Source organism: Macrotis lagotis, chromosome 2 (assembly GCF_037893015.1).
Source record: "Macrotis lagotis isolate mMagLag1 chromosome 2, bilby.v1.9.chrom.fasta, whole genome shotgun sequence".
Taxonomy (NCBI): Eukaryota; Metazoa; Chordata; class Mammalia; order Peramelemorphia; family Peramelidae; genus Macrotis; species Macrotis lagotis.
Window position 1 is genome coordinate 157,740,682 of NC_133659.1, and position 18,993 is coordinate 157,759,674.

General features: G+C 44.0%; 2 protein-coding genes across 7 annotated transcripts in view; one reads left to right on the top strand and one right to left on the bottom strand.

Annotated features, from left to right (window-relative positions):
* Positions 1–18,993, top strand: part of DCAF8 (DDB1 and CUL4 associated factor 8) — a 142,136-nt gene that overhangs the window by 66,194 nt on the left and 56,949 nt on the right. Inside the window, exon 15 of one of the 6 annotated variants that reach the window (XM_074223095.1) lies at positions 5,518–8,138. The exons of 3 other annotated variants lie outside the window; for them this stretch is intronic. In XM_074223095.1, coding sequence (XP_074079196.1) covers positions 5,518–5,583 — 66 coding nt within the window. In that variant the 3' untranslated portion in view covers positions 5,584–8,138. Of the gene's footprint in view, positions 1–169; positions 230–5,035; positions 5,278–5,517; positions 8,139–18,993 lie in introns of those variants that run through there. 2 more of the 6 variants (XM_074223099.1, XM_074223098.1) reach the window with 2 other exon arrangements.
* CASQ1 (calsequestrin 1) lies at positions 2,730–18,611 on the bottom strand. The gene is made up of 11 exons (XM_074223102.1): positions 18,072–18,611; positions 13,643–13,727; positions 12,666–12,766; positions 12,354–12,465; positions 11,844–11,917; positions 11,497–11,627; positions 10,070–10,115; positions 9,582–9,636; positions 9,282–9,382; positions 6,196–6,270; positions 2,730–5,738 (listed from the first exon to the last, which is right to left on the bottom strand). The coding sequence occupies exons 1-11, from the start codon at positions 18,321–18,323 to the stop codon at positions 5,580–5,582; spliced, it is 1,191 nt and encodes a 396-aa protein (XP_074079203.1). The 5' UTR covers positions 18,324–18,611; the 3' UTR covers positions 2,730–5,579.

Here is an 18,993-nt window from a genome sequence, read left to right on the forward strand (position 1 = left end):
AGCTGGGACCCCAAGCCAGACTGCTGAGAGATGTATCCATCTTATGCCCCTCCCTAATTTAGACTTAAGGTTTTTGCTCTGCATTTCTTCTTTTGCCAATTTGACTTCCTCATTTGTCATCTTCTTGTGTCTATTCTTTCACTACCTCCTTCACTGGATCATTTCTCAGGCATTGGATCATGTTGGACCACCCAGTTTACTGGATAAGCAATGACTTTGGAGCCAGAGAACCTAAATTTGAATCTTGACTCTACTGCTTGCCTCTGACCTTGGCAGTCATTCATTCATTTTGGGACTTGGTTTTTCTCACTTATAAAATAAGGTCATTTCCACTTTCGAATATACTCCTTTCTTCCTTCCTTAAATTTTATAGCTTTAACTCTAGAAAAAAACTTTAGAAGTCATCTAATTCAAACTCCTTCTTTTACTTAGAAAAGAGGAAACAGATCCACAGAAGTGACTTGGCCAAGGCAAGTCAGTAGCAGAAAAGGAAGTAAATTCATGGACTGATTCCTTGGGCAGTGAGTGTCCTTGATTCCTTGAAGAATGAGTGTGAGTGAGATTCATGAGCTCCAAGGCCCCTTTCAAATCTGAGATTCTGTGATGTGACCTATGGTTAAATTCTGAACCCTTGAAACTTCATTTCTAGAAAGCCTTTCCAGACTGATCAATAGAAAGCAGAAAGCTTCCCCGGGGTCCTGGGCCTGACCAATTCTGCTGACTCTAGAAACCCTTTCATTCTGGTCCCTCCCACACAGTAGCCACTCTAGTTCTGACCAAGGAAGCTTTCATTGGATAGAGCAATAGATGTGAAACCAGAGGACCTGAGTGTGAATCAGCTAAGGATTCATTAAATAGAAATGTTGCTGGCTTCTTAACCCTGTTTTCTTCTCATTTGCCCTTCCCATTGCCCCCCCCCCCCTCCTTGTGGATCTGATTCAGACTATGCTCACTTTCACTTCCCCTTCCCACTTGTTACAGAATCCAGCAAAATCTGTTTTCCATATCAATTTAGTCCAGACCTTCCTTGTGTCCTAGAATGTAAATTCATTGTGGGCTAACACTGTTTCATTTGTATTTTTCCAATCCCAGCCCTGGTTCAGTGTTAGGTCCAGAGTAGTTACTTTGGATAGTAGATGCTTTGGAATGAATGAATGTACACATAAATGAATAAATGAATTTGACATGATCTAAGTAGTGTTTTAGGAAATTTTAATTTGGCAACTGTATAAGGATAGAGAAGCTGAAAGCATGCCTCTGCATGTGTTGGAGAGACAGTGCGATGTAGTGTAAATCACATCAGCCTAAAAATTGGGAAGTGTGGGTTCTAGTGTCAGTTCTATCAAGAACTGGCTGTGTTGAGTAAGTGACTTCCTGTCTCTGGACCTCAGTTTGCTCATCTATACAATTAGGTGATTAGAATAAATGCACTCTAAGGTTTCTTCCAGACAGTGAGGTGGTGTAGTGGATAGAATACTGGGCCTGAAGTCAGAAAGATCTGAGTTCAAGTTTGACCCCAGACACCTATTAACTTTGTGATCTTGAGCAAGTCATTTAACCCTTTTTGGCCACTTTCTTCATCTGTAAAATGAGCAGAAGGAAATGGCAAATCACTCCAGTATCTTTATCAAGAAAACCCCAGAAAGAGTCAGAACTGAATAACAACAAAAGGTCCCTTCCAGGTCTAACATGCTATTTATTATCCTATAATTATTTCAGCAATCTCCTGGCTGATCTCCCTGTTTCCAGACTCTCTGCTGCCAACTTAACCTCCCCTAAAACGTCACTTTTATCCTGGCAAGTCGTTCATTTATTCGGCATATAACTATTAAGTAGATCTGGGGTGCCTGGCAAGTGTCCTAGACTGATACTGCACCCCCCAAAAAACCCCAAAACAAAACTGTTCTAGCCCTTCACAAAGCTTACATTCTACTAGGGAGTAGATGTGATATAATGGAAAAAACACTGAATTTGGAATTCTAAGTCCAGAGTACAAATAGCGGTTCTGTCATTCATAACCTGTGGGAGTTTGGACAAGTCATTCCCTATTCTGGGAGCCTTATTTTCCTCATGTGTGAAATAATGGAATTGAACTGTTGTTCAGTCATGACTGACTCTAGGTTTTCTTGGCAAAGTTACTGGGGTCATTTGTCATTTCCTTCTCCAGTTCACTTTTACAGATGAGAAAACTGAAGCAAACAGGGTTAAGTGACTTACCCAGGATCCTACAGCAAGAAAATATCTAAATCTGAATTTGAATTCAGGTCTTCTTGAACCTGGGTAGATAGAACATCTCTCTTCCCCATCTTGCTAACTAGAATTGGACCAAATGTTTTCTAAGTCCTTTTCAGCTCTATTTCTATGATACCATGTGATATAAGTGCAGAGGTGTCCAACAGGGACCACCAGTCCCTACATAAAGATCCCTGGCCACGTCCTAACTTAATTTTAAAAAGTGAAATTATCTATCTCGAATTTTTCTTTGTTTTGTTAAATATTCCCTCATTACATTTTAATCTGATTTAATCAGGAATGGTGTGGGATGCATGCAGCTCTGAGCCCAGTATGTTTGACACTTCTGTTATAGTAGACCTCAGAATCCTTAGAGTAAGGAAGGCTTTGGTTTAATCCTCACATCTGACTCACAATGGCTATCTGACCCCTGGGAAGTCACGTAAACTTCCGACTTCTACTCACTACCAAAGGCAACTAACTGAACCTGTAGATTTCATAGAAGCTACCAAATTATACTGGTCAAAATTCCTTTCTTGAAGCTCTTTGCACCAATGAAATCTCAGGTCATGGATGCAAAATAATCTGGGAACCAGGAGAGTGCTCTAACAACCTGGGGATGCGAAGACCTCTGTGGTAGCCTTTAAGAAAGCTAAAGATTCAAATCCGGTCTCAGACACTTAATAATTACCTAGCTGTGTGGCCTTGGGCAAGCCACTTAACCCCATTTGCCTTGTGAAAACCTAAAAAAAAACCCCCCAAAAACCAAAAAAACCAAGAAAGCTAAACAGTTTAAGATAGAGAAAAGAAGTCATTCTTGTGCACAGGGGACAAACCTAGACAAAGACAGATTATTTTCTTTGTACAGTCAACAAGTAGAGCAATTTGCCTGCAACACTGAATTCATAAGAAAGAGTACTAGCTAAATTACAGAGAGCTTTAAATGCCAAATGGAGTTTTTATTCTATCCTTGAGGCAATAGGGAGCCAGTGAGAAGAGAATATGTATTTATTAAGGCCTCTATGTGCCAGAGGTTGGATGACTAAAGTGGTCATGCATATGGAAGAAAGGAAGTGCCTTCTTTATGTCTAAAACTTTACAGATACTATCTCACATGATTCTCACAACACTGAGGCAGGTCTTATTATTATTCCCATTTTACAATTGAGAAAACTGAGGCAGATAGTAAATTCAGGGTCATACAACTGGTAAATGTCTGAGGTCTTATTTAATCTCAGGTCTTTCCTTACTCAGGACCCAAAACTCTATCCACAGAACCATCTTGAACACAGCAGCACCATGGTCAGACCTAGAATTTAGTTATGCCAGTTTGACAGCTACATGGAAGATGGATTGCAGAGGGGAGAAACTGGTTGCAGGGTGATCTATCAAGAGTGGTGCTATAATCTAAGTGAGAGTTAATGAGGACCTGGTGGAGAGAAAGGGACTTCTTTGCTTCCAGGTTCAAGTCCAAACTCTTTTATTTTTATTTTATTTTAAAATTTTTTCAGCTTTTTTTTGCAAGGCAATGGGGTTAAGTGGCTTGCCCAAGGCCACACAGCTAGGTGATTATTAAGTGTCTGAGGTCAGATTTGAACTCAGGTTCTCCTGACTCCAGGGCCAGTGCTTTATCCACTGCGCCACCTAGCCACCCCCAAGCCCAAACTCTTTAGGCTTGCATTCTAGGCCATCCACAATCTGGAATCTAATCTGTCTTTTCAGCCTGATCCTGAAGTGTTCTACTGCTGGAGTCCTCTGCTCCAATAATCCTGCTCTTCTCTGCCCTCAACTGACATCCGTCCATTCCAACCTTCTGCCCAATTTAATGTTGTTCTTAGCCCCTATGCAACATGTCTTCTCCTATCAAGGTTCAATATCATTTCTTCCATGAAAACTTCTGGGACTATTTTATGCTCTTTTCTTTCTTATAGATCAAAATATTTAAAGCTAGAAGGGGCCTTAAAGATTATCTTGTTTATTCTGAGAAATCTGAGTCTCATAGAAATGAAATAACTCACCTAGGGACATGTAAGAAAGAGAACTTGGGATTCAAATCCAGGATTGCTAGAACTCAAATTGGCATTCTTTCCAATATACCATGATATCTTACTGGCCATAACTTACTTAGGTAGATTAAACTGACTGAGCTAACAGACCACAAGTGTCAATTAATTATACATAGAGAATCTTGGACTTGGAAGAATTTCTAGGCCATCTAGCTCAACCCATATCTGAATAATCATTCTCCCTTCCTTTCCCCTAACATCCCTGGTAAGTGAGCATCTAACTTTTATTTAAAGACCTTCAGTAATGGGAAATCTGCCACCCCTAGGGCATTTTGATACTTCTTTGATTGTTATTATTATTTTTTTTTTTTTAGGTAGAACCTTAATTTGACTCTGCAAATTTCATTCCTTGCTTCTAGTTCTGGGGCCAGGAAGAACAAATCTAATCCCTTTTCCGTGATAGATTTTCAAATACTTTCTTCTCCAGTATGAACACTCTCAGTTCCTTTAAAACTACTTTCTTATTTCATGGATTTAACCTATTGATTTATGTAGGTTTTCCCCTTTGGTGACAGAAGAGGATTGTTATCCCAAAGAGATTTCTAAGCTCTCTAGGGTTGATATTCCTCTTAAACCCCTTTCCCTCATCTCATCCCTTATTCCTGATCCAATCCTCCCCCCTCCCCAAGTCGGTTTGTCCTTGCTAATTATTCAGTAGAATAGGGAATCAATCAAGGCATAATGATGATTAGGGATCTCTAGGTCAGTGCTGCTACTCTAATCATATTTCTCCCCAGTCTCTGAAACAGAATACCTGCCCGTGCTCCTGATTTGAACTCTACCCCCACCACTGGATGAGACATCAACAGACACTGCCCCAGATCCCTTTATTGAGACTTATCATTTGACCCAAATAAATTAACAGGAAGCGGCTGAGATGTGGCCCCAAACCTAGCACCGCACTCCCCCTCCCTAGGCAGGGAACAGAGCATAGTCAGAAGAAAACAGAATGATGGGTGAACAAGGAGAGAATTTGGGGAGAGAGTTGGGAGAACATATGGAGGGGGATCAAGAGAAGAATGCAAGGAAAAAAGCATAGAGGATTTGAAGGATTGAAGCAGGAGGGGGGAGAAATGGGATAAGAGAGTCAGAAGGGAAGGAAAATATGAAGGCAGGCAGCCCCTTTCCTCAGTGTAATATCTGAGGGAAATTAAAGCCTAGACACGAAGAGGCCATCGAAGAAGGGCCCTCTAGCCAGGTCCTGCTTGTCACCCCCCAGGTGAAGGAGCTCCGTAGGGGATATCAGAGCAGGAAGGGGCTGAGAAGTGGTCACCATGGCAACTAATCATCATCATCATCATCATCATCGTCATCATCATCATCATCATCATCATCTTCAGTGTTGATCTCACCCTCCAATACATCTTCCAGCCAGTCCTCCAACTCATCAGCTGAGGGCAGGTCCTCTTCATCATCCATCTCCATCCAAATGCTGTCAGCCTACCCCAATGGGATGGAGCAGGGTGGTGAAGAGAAGAGAGCAACAGAAAACTAAACTCAATCTCAACTCAGCTGACCTGTCCCTTCACCTTTCTGTCCTGTTCATCTACCCACTGGTCCATCTATTTATCTCTCCTACTCATCCACTTGCCAACCAGTCTGGGCATGTCAATTCTAGTCAATTCAATAAATATTTATTATCAGACAATGGGAATCCAAAGATCAAAAATAAATGGCACCACCATTGTATAACATGATCAAGGCAAATGCTAGAGGTACACAAACAATCATTATACCAGACGGAATGTGATGGGGCCATGGAAAGAACAGGTCTAGCCTAGGAGAAATTTGAGAAGATACTACCTCTGTTCTGGTTTTGCTAAACTCCTGGAAAGGGAAAGAGTTTGGGAACAGGGGTTTGGGGCAGTGGAAATGAAAGGGAAGGGAGGATACTTACATCTGTCACATTGACAACTCCTATCTGCGGGGCTGACAGGTCGATGTTGAATGTTTTCTCCCAGTATGGGACAAGCTGCAGGGAAAAATGGGACAGATAGGAAAAATCTGACAGAAGGCTAGGAAGAGGGAAGAGAGCATATAAAAGCTAGGGATGCAGTGAATAGAGTGCTCTAGGCCTGAATTCAGGAAGACTCATTTTCCTGAGTTCAAATCTAGTCTCAGATGCTAGCTATGTGACCCTAGGCAAGTCATTTAACCCTATTTGCCACAGTTTCCACATCTATCAAATGAGCTGGAAAAGAAAATGGCAAACTACTCCAGTATCTTTGCAAGAAAATACCAAATGGGATCATGAAGAGTCAGACATGGTGCAGTGGAGAAAGCACTGGCCTTGGAATAAGGAGGACAGGAGTTTGCAGTGACTTTGGGCAAGTGACTTAATTCTGATTGCTTCACACCCAGGACCATCTCCAGTTATCCTGATCCATATCTGATCACTGGACCCAAATGGCTCTGGAGGAGAAAGGGAGACTGGTGACTTAGCACAGCACCCCTCCCTCAAAACCTAATTCATGTGCTTGTCATGGCATCACTTCACTGATATCATGGTCTTCTTTGAGATTGAAGGACAAACATTATTATAGATCAATGTGATTTGGTAGACAGAGCCAGGAGCCTAAGACCTAGTTTCTAAGTATTACTTCTCCCATGAACTTTGGCCTCAGTTACCTCATCTGGAAAATGAGTGGGTTGGCCTAGATGATCCAACTCTGATTGTCCTATAGTCTTATAATTCTAAAACTAGCTGTGATTGTTAAGTCATAATACAAATTAAATTTCCCATACTTCTATGACAATGGAAGTGAGGAAAGGGAAATAGCATCCTAGTTACAGAGGAACTGGACTAGTTCTAGAATTCAGTAATAGCTCTGGGATGGGACCAATAAAAGATGGGAATACACAAAGGATGGACTTGAGGTTAGCTGGGTACCTTGAGACCTGTCTTTCAAGAGTCATTTTCTCATAGTATGTTTTCAAGAGCATGTGTTAGCATGTCTGCAGAAAGGAAGGAGAACTGTCTCTCTTTAAGCATTAGTTAGAATCTGAGGAGCCCAGGCTACTGCGTAAAGCAGGCCATTTTTGTTCCCTCCTTCTGCAGGAGGGTTTTGGTGGATATGAAACCTTGAGACCCATTTGGCTGTCCTGAGGTGGTGGGGTTTTGCGCACACGTGCGTGTGTGTGTGTGTGAGAGAGAGAGAGAGACAGAGACAGAGAAAAACACTGTGGATACTCTTCTATTGAAGAAGACCTGAGAGCTGGGAGTTTTAAGAAGAGCCCTCCCTTAGGGGCAGCTAGGTGGCAAAGTGGCTAGAGCACCAGCCCTGGAGTCAGGAGATCCTGAGTTCAAATCCAGCCTCAAGATACTTAATCATTAATTATCTAGCTGTGTGACTTGGGCAAGTCACTTAACCCCATTGCCTTACATTAAAAATTTTTTTTTTAAATAACCCTCCCCTAAAGTCCTACATGTTCCAAAATTGTAGCAATTTTTCTGTAGTAGCAAAGAAATAGAATTTAAGGGGATGCTCATCAATTGGAGAATGGCTGAACAATATTATGGAGTATTGTTGTTCTATAAGGAACCATGAATAGCCAAACTGTAGAGAAGTGTGGAAAGAATTACACAAACTAATGCTGAGTGAAGGGAACAGAACCAAGAGAACATTGTACATATTATCAACAACATTGTGAGGTGATCATCTATGATGGATGCAGCTCCTCTTAGCAGTTCAGAGAGGTAGGACAATCCTGGGAGGCCTGTAATGGACGTCATCCATATCCAGATGAAAAAGAAAACAAAAACAAAAAAATCACAGAATCTAAACGAACACTTTTTTAAAAATTTTCTCTGTTTTCCCTTTATAGTCCATGGTTTTCTTTCTTTTCCCTTAGTCCTAATTCCTTATATAAAAAAATGACTAATATGTAAAACATGTTAGAAACACAAATGTACATGTACAATGTTTACTGGACTATTCCCCACTGGGGGGAGCAAGGGAGGGTGGAAGAAAAGTTTATAACTTATAAATATGCAAGTGGATGCATATTAAAAATATCATGTAATTGGAAAATAAAAATAAAATAAAAAAAAAAGAAGAGCCCTTCCTTCAGAGGATTTAACCTAGGTACCCCTAGCCCAGGAATGCTGCACTGCATCTCTTTGGCTTCTCCTCATCCCTTCATGATTATTTCTTTGAGTACTCTGAAAGCGCAGCTCCTGAGGGTCCCTGAGTTTGGAGGAGCAATATGAATAATAAATAATAATATTCATAATGGTACTCATCTGCCTATTATCACATCTCTACAGTTCTTTAAGGGGTGACTAGGTAGTACATAGACAGAGCACTGGGCCTGGAGTTAGAAAGATCTGTGTAGGCAAGTGAGCCACTAACTCCCATTTGCCTCAGTTCCTCATCTGTTAAATGAGGACACACTGGAAAAGGAAATGGCACGTCACTCCAGCATCTTTGCCAAGAAAACCCCATGGACAAAGCCCAAAGGCTTACAAAGAGTCAGACATGACTAAAAGAAAAATCAATTTCTGTATATTATCATTGTGAGGAAGGTTAGTACAAACACTATCATTTACATTTTAAAGATGAGAGAACTGAAGTTCAGAGAAGTAGGCAATTTTCTCAGACTTATCACTAAAAAATATAAGGGAAAAGGGGGAGGAAAGAGACTTCACACCTCCTCTTCTCCCTCTCTTCTGTCTCAAAACTCACATCTATAGGACTATAGTAGGGCCTCTAGCCTGAAATATCCAGAAAGAAGTGCTTCCTTCTGTCTTACATAGATCTTTCTGTTGTAGTTTCAATTAGTTCCCTGGCTTGTCTGGGAGGAGACAGAACTGCCCTCCTACTTCACTTCCTTAGAGAAAGGCTTTATTCTCTAAAGGGGTAGGGATAGGAGGAAACTTGCTTAAACAACCCTTCCTCTGCCTGCTTGGCCTTTCTAAGCCCCATCAGCCCAGTTCTTTACATTCAGAGGTGCTGGTGTGACTACACCTGGGGGCCTTCTTACCAAGGGGAAGTCATCAGGGTCAATCCAGATAATGCTGAGATCAGGGTTTTCTGTGTTGTCCTGGGCCACAGCTTTGAGGGTCTCTAAGAACTCAAAGCCATCTAGGGGCAAATGGGAAAACCATGTTGAGGAGGGGTAAAAAATGAATAAGGTTAAAAGTTCATTTTTCTCCATTCCAGTATACTAGCCCCCTTCTGCTTCTCACCTGCAGAGTAAGGCCTATAGAACTTCTTTCTCTCCCACCCCTCCCACCTCCAATCAAAATCCATTCATGACCCCTTTCCCCAGTTCCCCCTTTACCAGGATCAGCCTCCTCTGCAAAGGCCACTATATGGATACCATCTAGGTCATCTTCCTGTAGAGTGATAAAAGCCAGTGAGGAGTTAGGGCAGGCCAGGGCTCTAGCTATTTTTCCTGAAGCTGGGATGCCCAGAGAGACTTTAGGGTTCCCCTGTGATACTATGCAAGTTTTTGGAGGGTACAGACTCCTAGAGTTGGGGGCAGGTCTCAACAATTTTATTGGGCTTCCAAAGCCCCTACTTCTATTCCCTTGTCTCCAAGATTATTTAATATTAGCAAGATCCAGAGGTTCCTGGGGTTAGAAATGAATAAACTCTGGGTTCTCAAAAAGTATTTATGATTTGTAACATAAATCCCTCTTTCTCTATCTTTGGGGTCACAGAGAACGGCTGAGTAGGCTGTTTCTAAGATCTGAGTCTAGCTGTGTCTCCCTCCCTCCCATCCTCAGGTGTGATTTAAGGGCCTGATCTTGACTGCCGGGGACTCACCCAAGTCTCGTACATACTTTCAGGTTTCAGCTTCCTCAGGGTTGACCTGGGTAAGACATAGGAAGACTCAGTGAAAAGATCTATTCCCATCCCAGGAGCTACTTTCAGCAATGGAGTCAGACCCAGGATACAGACAGTTATAGCTTAAATCATGACTTAGATCAAAAGCCATCCATCTGGGTAAGAGGCCCAGATCACTGTACATCTGTGGGGTGGTAAGCTGGCAGCTTACAGGCAGAAGGCTTGAGTTTGAGGATAGGTTCTGCCATTTTGCTCAAGGTCACAGATAGCTTTGTGACTTAGGAAAATTCAATCCAAACCTTTATTAAATCTTTATGCAATCAGTTAGTTTGTCAATAAGCATTGATTAAGTTCCTACTATGTATCAGGCACTTGGGATAGGAAGAAAGGCAAAAGACAATCCTAAGGGATTCAGTAGTTCAGTCTAGACATGCTGTCTTTACAAAGGCAAGACAAGACAAAGCAAAAACTCCAGCCCCTGGCCTTGGGAAGCTCACATCCACTGGTGGCCTATTATAAGTAAATAGGTAGGTATATATGTATTTGCATACACAACAGTTTGTGAATACTAAAACCTACAGAGACCCAGAAAGACTGTTCCTTAGTGTTTGCACATAAAGTCAATCTTGTAAGAAATCAGGAATTTTTAAGAAGTTGAAGGTGAAGGGAGAACACATTTAAACCATGGAAGGGTGGGGGGTGAAGGGAAGGCAGCCTTTGCAACAGTGATGGGAGAAGGAGTGTTCTGTGAAGAACGGGACAATGTGACTGGACTGAAGAGTGTGGGAGCATGACAGGATTGATGATCTTTAAATTCTTTTCAAGCCCCAACAACCTCTAGGCTGAAGGACATGAGATGGGAGTGGGAGGCAAGAGTGAAGTTTGGGAATCTAGACATTATGTGACCAGCATGAAAATCCACATCATTCTTGTCAATGAGCATTTGCTGAATGTTCATTGTGTATGGAACCTCATGGCCAGTGTTGAAATGCAGGACCCTTCACAAACTGAATCAATGACTTAGAAGACAATGGCCATGGGCTTTATGTTTATCTCCATCCATAGGTCATCTTTAAGTATTGAGGTAAGGGTGTGATGCTTCCTCCTCCTTTTCCCCTTCCTCCCTCCTCCTCCTCCTCCTCTTTCTCCTTTGCTCTCCTCTCTCTCCTTTCCCTTTCCTTCTTCCTTCTCCCCTTCCTCTCCTCTCTTCCTCCTCCTCCCCTTCTTCTCCCCTCTTCCTCATCTCCTCTTCTTCCTCCTCCTTTCCCCTCATCTTCCCCCCTCTTTTCCCTTCTCCTCCTCCCTCCCTCCTCTTCTTTATCCTCTTTTCTCTTCTTCCCCCTCCTTCTCATCCTCTTTTTCTAGCCCGAGACTCCACAAGACACCTCCCACAAGAGCAACCCCACCTCTTGTGCTCCTCCACAAAGCTGACAATCTCCTCCTCACTGTTGGGCTTGTCTGGGATGGTCACTGGCTCATCCATGAAGGCCTCATAGAAATCAATCTCATTCAGCTTCAGGGTCAGCTTCTTAGCCACCTTTGGGGAAGGAGGATGATGAGGTGGGGATACAACAGTGAGAATCTGGGAAGTCATGAAATCCTCAGCAGAACTGGGGGAGCAATTTATTTGGGGAGGCTTTAATGTGGAAGAGTGGAGAAGGGTCTCCATTGGCCCTGGAAAAGATCAGGCTCTAAGAGAAGGAAAGAGCTTAATGAAGGTCAGTGAGGAAGTTGGAGGAAGGAAAAAGGATACCTTGCTGTCAAAGGTGGCGAAGAAAGGGATGTAGGGATGAAACTCTTCAGCTGCATCCTCATAGGCCTTGTAATCTGGGGTGAGGAAGGCATAGTCAATTCTATATCTTCATAGAAGGCCTAGTGCCACCCACATCCCCAATTCCTAAATCTTTTTTCATTAAGTCAAAGCTGGGGAGGTGAGATATCTGAGGAGATAGAGTAAACCTGTCACAGAAAGCTTTTGGGGGGGGAGTGAGGGGAATGATTGGAGTGTCTTAGAGTAGAGATGGAGGGAACTTGAGACTGACAGAGGAATGGATAGCCTGGATAAAACTTCCTACTGAGAAGCAGTCAGGGTAACAAAATAGAGAGCACTTCATATTGATAACTGTGGGAAAACTGGGTGGGGGAAGCTGAAGAGTCAGGAGCAGTGAATTAAAATAGGAGAGATGGTAAGTAATGAGGGAAGCAGATGGAAACTGTAGGAGCTCTAATGGGTCTGGGGTGGGGGGAAGAGGAGGCTACCCACGTTCTGAGTCCTCATTCTTGAAGTAGCCAATAAGTTTGATCTCATCTTCAATGTTCTCAAATGCCTGCAGCTCCTTTTCACCCTCGATTAGCTCCACAGGGTCCTCCAGGACCTGATGGGGGAGAGGAGAGTCAATTCTCAAGTCATGGTCTTGTGGACAGAAGGGATGCCAATAGGGAGGTGAAGAAGGTGGAGATGAGTGTGTGCTTAGGGCAGGGATTGGCTGTTGGAAGGTTTGGGGGTGGGGACACAGGGTTCCTGTGAGGAGGAAAATTAAGAGTGAGACTAGGAGGGGACTAGGGTCTTTCTCACATCAAGCAGAAACTCGACCAAGGTATCTGCAGATAACTCGCCATCGTATTCTATGACCTCGTCTCCCTTGAACACGTATATGCTGTCCTCCTCCGTCAGACCTGGGAAATAAGCTAGATGTGAGCCTTGACTTTGATACCCTCAGACCCAGCCTCTGGGTTCCAGCCCCATTATCTGCTTCATATCAGACCTCCAGGTCCTCTGTCTCAGATCCTATACTCCCACTCCCTTGCCCAGTCCTTTGGTTACAACCCCCACCGGGCCTCATCGTCACAGGGGGTGGGGGCTTGTTAGGATAGAGAGTCCCACCCCAGACCTTCTTCTCCCTCATCCTCTCTCTCCTCCCAGCTTTATCAGGCCATTATTATCCCCCTTCTGCCACACCTCCCTCCATGTGGCCCGGTCTAAAGCCTGCAATGCCCCCTGGTGGCCAAGCCCTGGAAGGTCTTCTGGTTACGCCTCTCCCCCTAGGAGGTTGAGGCAGGGTAGGGGGCAGGGTACAGTGTTTAACCAGGGTGAGGTGGGGAGGAACTGAAAGTCTACTTCTCTTTCTTTTATTTTTTCCTCATTTTTCACTCCTTAAGTTTTAGGGTTGTGGATTCAGATCATTGCTACATAATAACAACATCAATGACAACTGATACTCAGTATGTTACACAATGTATAAAGGTAAAAGAAATGCTATTGCCCTTCTTCTGTCCTTACAAATTATCTCACTTGTCTCTCTGACCCCTCAACAATTCCCACCTCCAACAAGCTGCAATGAATCACATTATTGTCCACTCTAAATATTTATAATGCTCCCCAACTCTCTCCCCTTCCCCCCTTTCCACCACCCCAGCACACACACACTCCTCCACTACCACACATACACAGTGATTCATCTCTCTTCTCTCCATGACCCTTACATATCACCCTCTCTACAATTCTCTTATTTCCCCTTACCATCTTGTCTACCATCTCTCCTTCCCTCTTACCCAGTTTCTTGGCCACAGCTGCATCTTTCTCTGAGTCCACGAGCCCGAAGCCAACTCCCTTATCTTCCAGGACTTGGGCCGCTAACTGGGGAAAGTATTAGAGCTAGTTAAGTGTTCAAGAAACACTTGGGTTTAGAAATCAAAATATTAGAACTGGTCCTTAAAGGCCACTTTGTAATAAGATTATAAAGCTATAATAGCAAAAAGAGCTCACAGGACATTTAGTTCAGTCTTATTTTATAGGTGTGGAAACTGAGGCACTGGGAGGTTAAGGGATTTGCCCAAGGCCACAGAGGTAAAAATGGGTGGAAGTAGGATATAAACTCAGGTCCTCTTCCTATAGACTGGAGAAGTGGGTAGAGCGCTGACCTTGGAGACAGGAGGACTGGAGTTTGAATCCAACCTCAGATACTTGCTACTTACTAACTGTGTGACCTTGGGCAAGTCACTTATCCTTAATTGCCTCATATCCAGGGTAATCTCTAGTCATCCTGATCCATGTCTGGTCACTGGACCTAGATGAATTTGGAGGAGAAAGTGAGGCTGGTGACAGCACAGCACATCCTCACTCAAATCCAATTTATGTTCTCGTCATGGCATCATCCCCTGATGTCATGGTCTTCTTCAAGAATGAAGGACAAAAATATTCCTTCCAATGCTTTCTTTTTATAAAAAAGAATTCTGAAGTCCAATGAAATGAGCTATTCAGAATTATAGAATTTCAAACTTGAAAGGGACTCAAAGACTATCATTCTGTTTCAAACTTGAACAAAAATCTCACCTACAGATTGCCAACAGATTATCTATTCCTCTTTTGGGGGGGGGTTAATGTATGTGGTGCAGCTGGGTAGAGCACTAGACCTGGAGTCAGGATGAACTAAATTCAAATATGACCTTATATATTTCCTAGTTGTATGACTGTGGGCAAATCATTTAACCTCTGTTTGCCTCAGTTTCCTCAACTGTAAAATGTGGATAATCAGAGCCCACACCTCAAAGGATTGTAGGGAGGATCAGATGAGATATTTGTGAAGCTCTTTGCAAATCTTAAAGTTCTATGTAAATGATAACTATTATTATTATTATTGTTCTTATTACCTAATAAGTCATCCCATTTCACTCTTTGGACAATGTTAACAGTTTCTACTCATTGAGCCTAGTTTCTCCCTCTGTAGTTAAGCAGAACAAGCCTCTTGCCCACCAAAACCTTTCAAATTTTTTAATAATAAAAACTGGAATTTATGTAAAGCTTTCCCAGTATTCTCCTTTGTTGATTGTGAACAAAACATTCAACTAATAGCGTTTTGTAGGTGGAAAAACTAAGACTTAGAGAGATCAAGGGACTTGTCCATGCTCCCATAATTCATAAACGTTAGAAGTGGAAGTTGACCCCAGGTATTCTCTTATGGCAGCACCCCTTCCCCTATATCCTCACAACAGCACTGAGAGGTAAGGTACTAAAGATATTATTCCCACTTTACTGATCAGGCTCAAAAAAGTTAAATGATTGATAAAAAGTACATGACTGGTAGATGTCAACGCTAGATCTTGATGTCCAATATTTACTACCAGGGTAGAAAACTTTTCTGAAGAGAGCTATCGAGTCAACCTTAATTTAGGAATTTTTCGGGTTAAAACTTCTTCAGTGTCTTCACCATCATGGATATCTCCCTCTGGATTGTGCTTTGGCTCAAAAACATCCTTTCTGAAACTTGCTTGACTAGATAAAACACCATTCGCAAAGACTGCCGGGCTAGTTAATTAGTGATGGAGCCAGGATTCATAGATTCTAAGAGTGAAAAGAACCTGAGAGGTCATCTGGTCCAGTCATTACCCAAGGTATCAATAGCCAGGTCTTAAGTATCCTGAGTCAAAGACAGGACACCTTGCTTTCTTTGTCTTCCTGTCAAGTGGTATATCATGACCTACTTTCAGCTTCTTGGCTCCTTTCCATTGAACAATAATAGGCTAAAGGGTCTGACAGGAGGACAACCAGGGGCTGCCCATCTTCTTCTAGGGGCTTAACCTTGTCCTCAAGCTTTCAGAAAGAAAACCCTTGAGGAAGTCCCCTCCTTCCTCCCCTTGGGATTCATCACTGTGAGCCTAGCCTGCAGGAATGCCACTTTCCTATTGGCTTTTGAGAGGTGGGGATGAGGACAGGGAGGTGGGGCAATAGAATTTTGCAGAATTAGGACAGAGAGATACCCCCACCCAGGGCTTCCTTACCCCCAGGAGTGAGGGAATAATGTGTCTCCTGACAGCTTTACAGAATCTCTTTCTGTTTCCTTACATGCTAGAGGCCCTCCCTCCACCCCCACTCCCACCCCCTACATCTTCCATGGCCAAGAATGTTAAATGCTTAGGCCTTACAGACTTGAAATTGAGGACTAAAGAGAAACCAGGTTTCAGGGCCAGGCTGAAGAGGACTAACGGATTAAATTGCATTTATAGCCCTGGTCCTATCCATTCTACAGTCCTGTAAGGTAGTGTATCACCCTCATTTTGCAGTTGAAATAACTGAGGCAGGGAAGTGATTTGCCTCTAGTTTCAGTAAATGGAGCAGCCAGAGTTCAAATTTAGATCTTTTCACTTCAAATTCAGGGACTTTCCCCCTGTACTACATAGAAGATTTCAAGAATGCTGCATCCAGTGATACCAGGGAGAGCTTTTGGCTGTGTAAACCAATGACATGTCATTTCTGGGATTCATTCTTTCTCTTATTCCCAACCTCTCCTCACACACCATGTGTGGGTGAAGGCTAGACAAGAATGAACAGAGTTGGAGAAGAAGTGTTTGGAACAGGGAAGGGGAAGAGAAGAGAAGAGGAGGGTATTCTGGGTTAGGCAGCTCTAGATAAGGGTCTTGACTAAGGATTCTCAACCCATATCTTCTTTTCCTCCAACCCAGAGAGAAATATAATGCCAGAGAGCCATGGACTTTCTCCTCTTCCTCTCAACCTCAACCCTCACACTGAACAAGTGAATACCCTCTTCTCTTAATCTAAGTATAAGCTCCCCAATTTTGTGAGAGCAGCTACCAACTCCCCCAGCCCTAAGTGAGATTCTTCTTAGCCCACTTTTCTTTGCCCTCCCCAGACAGTTCTCCCAGCTTCACCTCACTGCCTTTAATTCTCTTCTCCAGGCTTTCTACCAGAACTCCCCAGGGACAGGGGGTGAGGGAGTTGGCAGGTGGGTGGCCCTGGTATTACGGGCACTTAGGATAAAAATACCCAGCTTGTAAATCAGATAGCAGAGCCTAACTAAGGCCTTACTGGAGAGGAGAGGCTAGAAGAAGCAGTGGGGAGGGAAAAGGGGGGTCTCTGCTCTTTCTGTCCTACCCTTGATTCCCTATGGGGAGTCTGAGGCATTAAAGAGCTAGGGAGAAGAAATCCAAGTTATCCCAACTCTCATGAAAATCAATGACCCTTATAGTTCTATCTACCTATACCCACCCTTCCCCAACACAGACAGGCTCTTTCTTTTCCTTTTAGAGACTTTTGCTCAGGAGTTCCCCTTCACAACCACCCCCCCCCCCCAGTTAGTTTGATCAGGCATGATCTAAGCCTGAGGTGCTAATGACTTGGTGAGCAGTGTGTAACACACCAGGAAGGGAGTGAGAGGAGGCAAAAATCTATAAACTGGGAGGCCCAGAATGACCCTGCAGGGGTTGATGGGGAGGACCTTAGATAAAGAGAAGGGGACAAGAAATGAATGACATCAACTGAGATGCCAGGTAACAGGCAGATATCTTATATGGTTTTGTCCTTCATTGGGCAACTTAACACCTGGCTCAGCTGGAGAGTTGTTAAGGAGGGAGAATGGGTCTGAGGAGGTCAATGGATTTCTGGGGGCAGGTGAATCATAGGACATTCCAGACCCAGAGAGGGTAAGGCCATTGCTGACCCCACCCCCTTCTCTATGTCCCACTCATCCAATAGCCCCATGCCTCTCCAAGTTCCAACCCCACCAAGAATTTCCAACCTGATAAAATGGAGGAATGCTAGGATTAGAATAGCACTTCAAAGATTATCTAGTCTACCCCTTCATTTTACAGATGAGGAAACCAAGTCCTAGAAAGTTGAATTATTATGTTCAGAGCAAGTGGAAGAGTTGGGTCTTGAAGCAATGTATTCTCCCTTGCTCTCAGACAGAGTTCATAATAAAGAGGTTCCCACTCCCTAAAGTACCGGCTCTGCCCATGTTGTAGAGGTGAAATCCCTGCCTCTTGCCACTTGCCTCTATCAGGCAAGGGATTCAAAGGTTGCCATCTCTGCTTCTGGCCCATTCTATGCTCAGAGATGCAGAAGAGAATCCTGGTGCCTGCCAGGGTGGCAATTTTGGGGGAGGAGGGTATTTAAGAGACCCTCAATTCCTTCTTTCCTCCCTGTTCTCTCCCTCCCTTTTTCCCTCCCCCATGCTCCCTCCCTCACCTCTAGAATTAGCTCCTCCATCTCAAATTGTCTCTGGGAAGCCTTGTCATCTTCTGGGGGTTCATGGTAGAGCAGGGCAAGAACCTCATACTTTTTGAGCACATTCTTGTAGTTCTTGGCATTTACGTTGACCACTCGATCCACACCATCATACTCAGGAAAGTCCAGTCCTTCCTCACCCTGTGCCCCTGGCATGGGTGCCCCCAGCAGCAGCACCAGCAGTGGCAACCAAAGACATGGCATAGTCTCCATCCTGCTGCTTCTCTACCTGGCTCCCGTCTGGGGGGGGGAGAGACTGGAAATGACTTCTTGGTCCAGATGGGAATGGAGGGGAAAGCCTAGGGCCCTGAGTCAGGGAGCACTAGGGGGAGGGGAAGGCACGGAGCAGTGGGCAGGGGGTACAGTCTGGTCCTGGGGACACTGCTGACAGGACCTAGAGGAAAATGGACAGGAGGAGGAGTAGCAAGTTGGGGGCGGGGAAGGAACTGGAGCTGCCCCTGAAATTTGCACCCTCCTCCCCCTCCTCCAGTCCCTATCTTGTCTCTGGTCCCCTACACCAGCCTTGTGTGGTCTAAATATGTCTCTGTGGTTGATGGGAGGGCCAAAGCCCTCCCTGTGAGGCCAAGACAACTCCATGGGGGGCCCGTAGCCTCCTGCCCAGGCTTCCAGTGCCTCCCCCACCAATGCCCAGGACTCCTCAGCCTGTGATCCCAAGTTGGCCTGAGAGCTCATCGCCATATTAAGAAAGGAAAGGGGAGATATTCCCCGGGCTAAAAATAAGACCAGATGAGTCGGAGGTAAATGAAACTGGAAGGGGGGAGGAAGGGAGAGTGAGAGACAGGGCAGGGGTAATTAGAGAGGGGAGAATAAGGGTAATTAGAGAGATTGAGATTGGGGGAGGAGGACAAAAAAGAGCCAAGCA

What these genes read in the sequence shown, in the direction of transcription:
- CASQ1 (XM_074223102.1), bottom strand. Translation starts at nt 18,323, where the DNA reads ATGGAGACTATGCCATGTCTTTGGTTGCCACTGCTGGTGCTGCTGCTG. An exon ending in TTTGTGGAGGAGCACAAGAG is followed by an intron (nt 10,116 to 11,496) that starts GTGGGGTTGCTC and finishes TGTCTTACCCAG; the next exon opens with GTCAACCCTGAGGAAGCTGA. An exon ending in ACCCTGATGACTTCCCCTTG is followed by an intron (nt 6,271 to 9,281) that starts GTAAGAAGGCCC and finishes TTTTCCCTGCAG; the next exon opens with CTTGTCCCATACTGGGAGAA.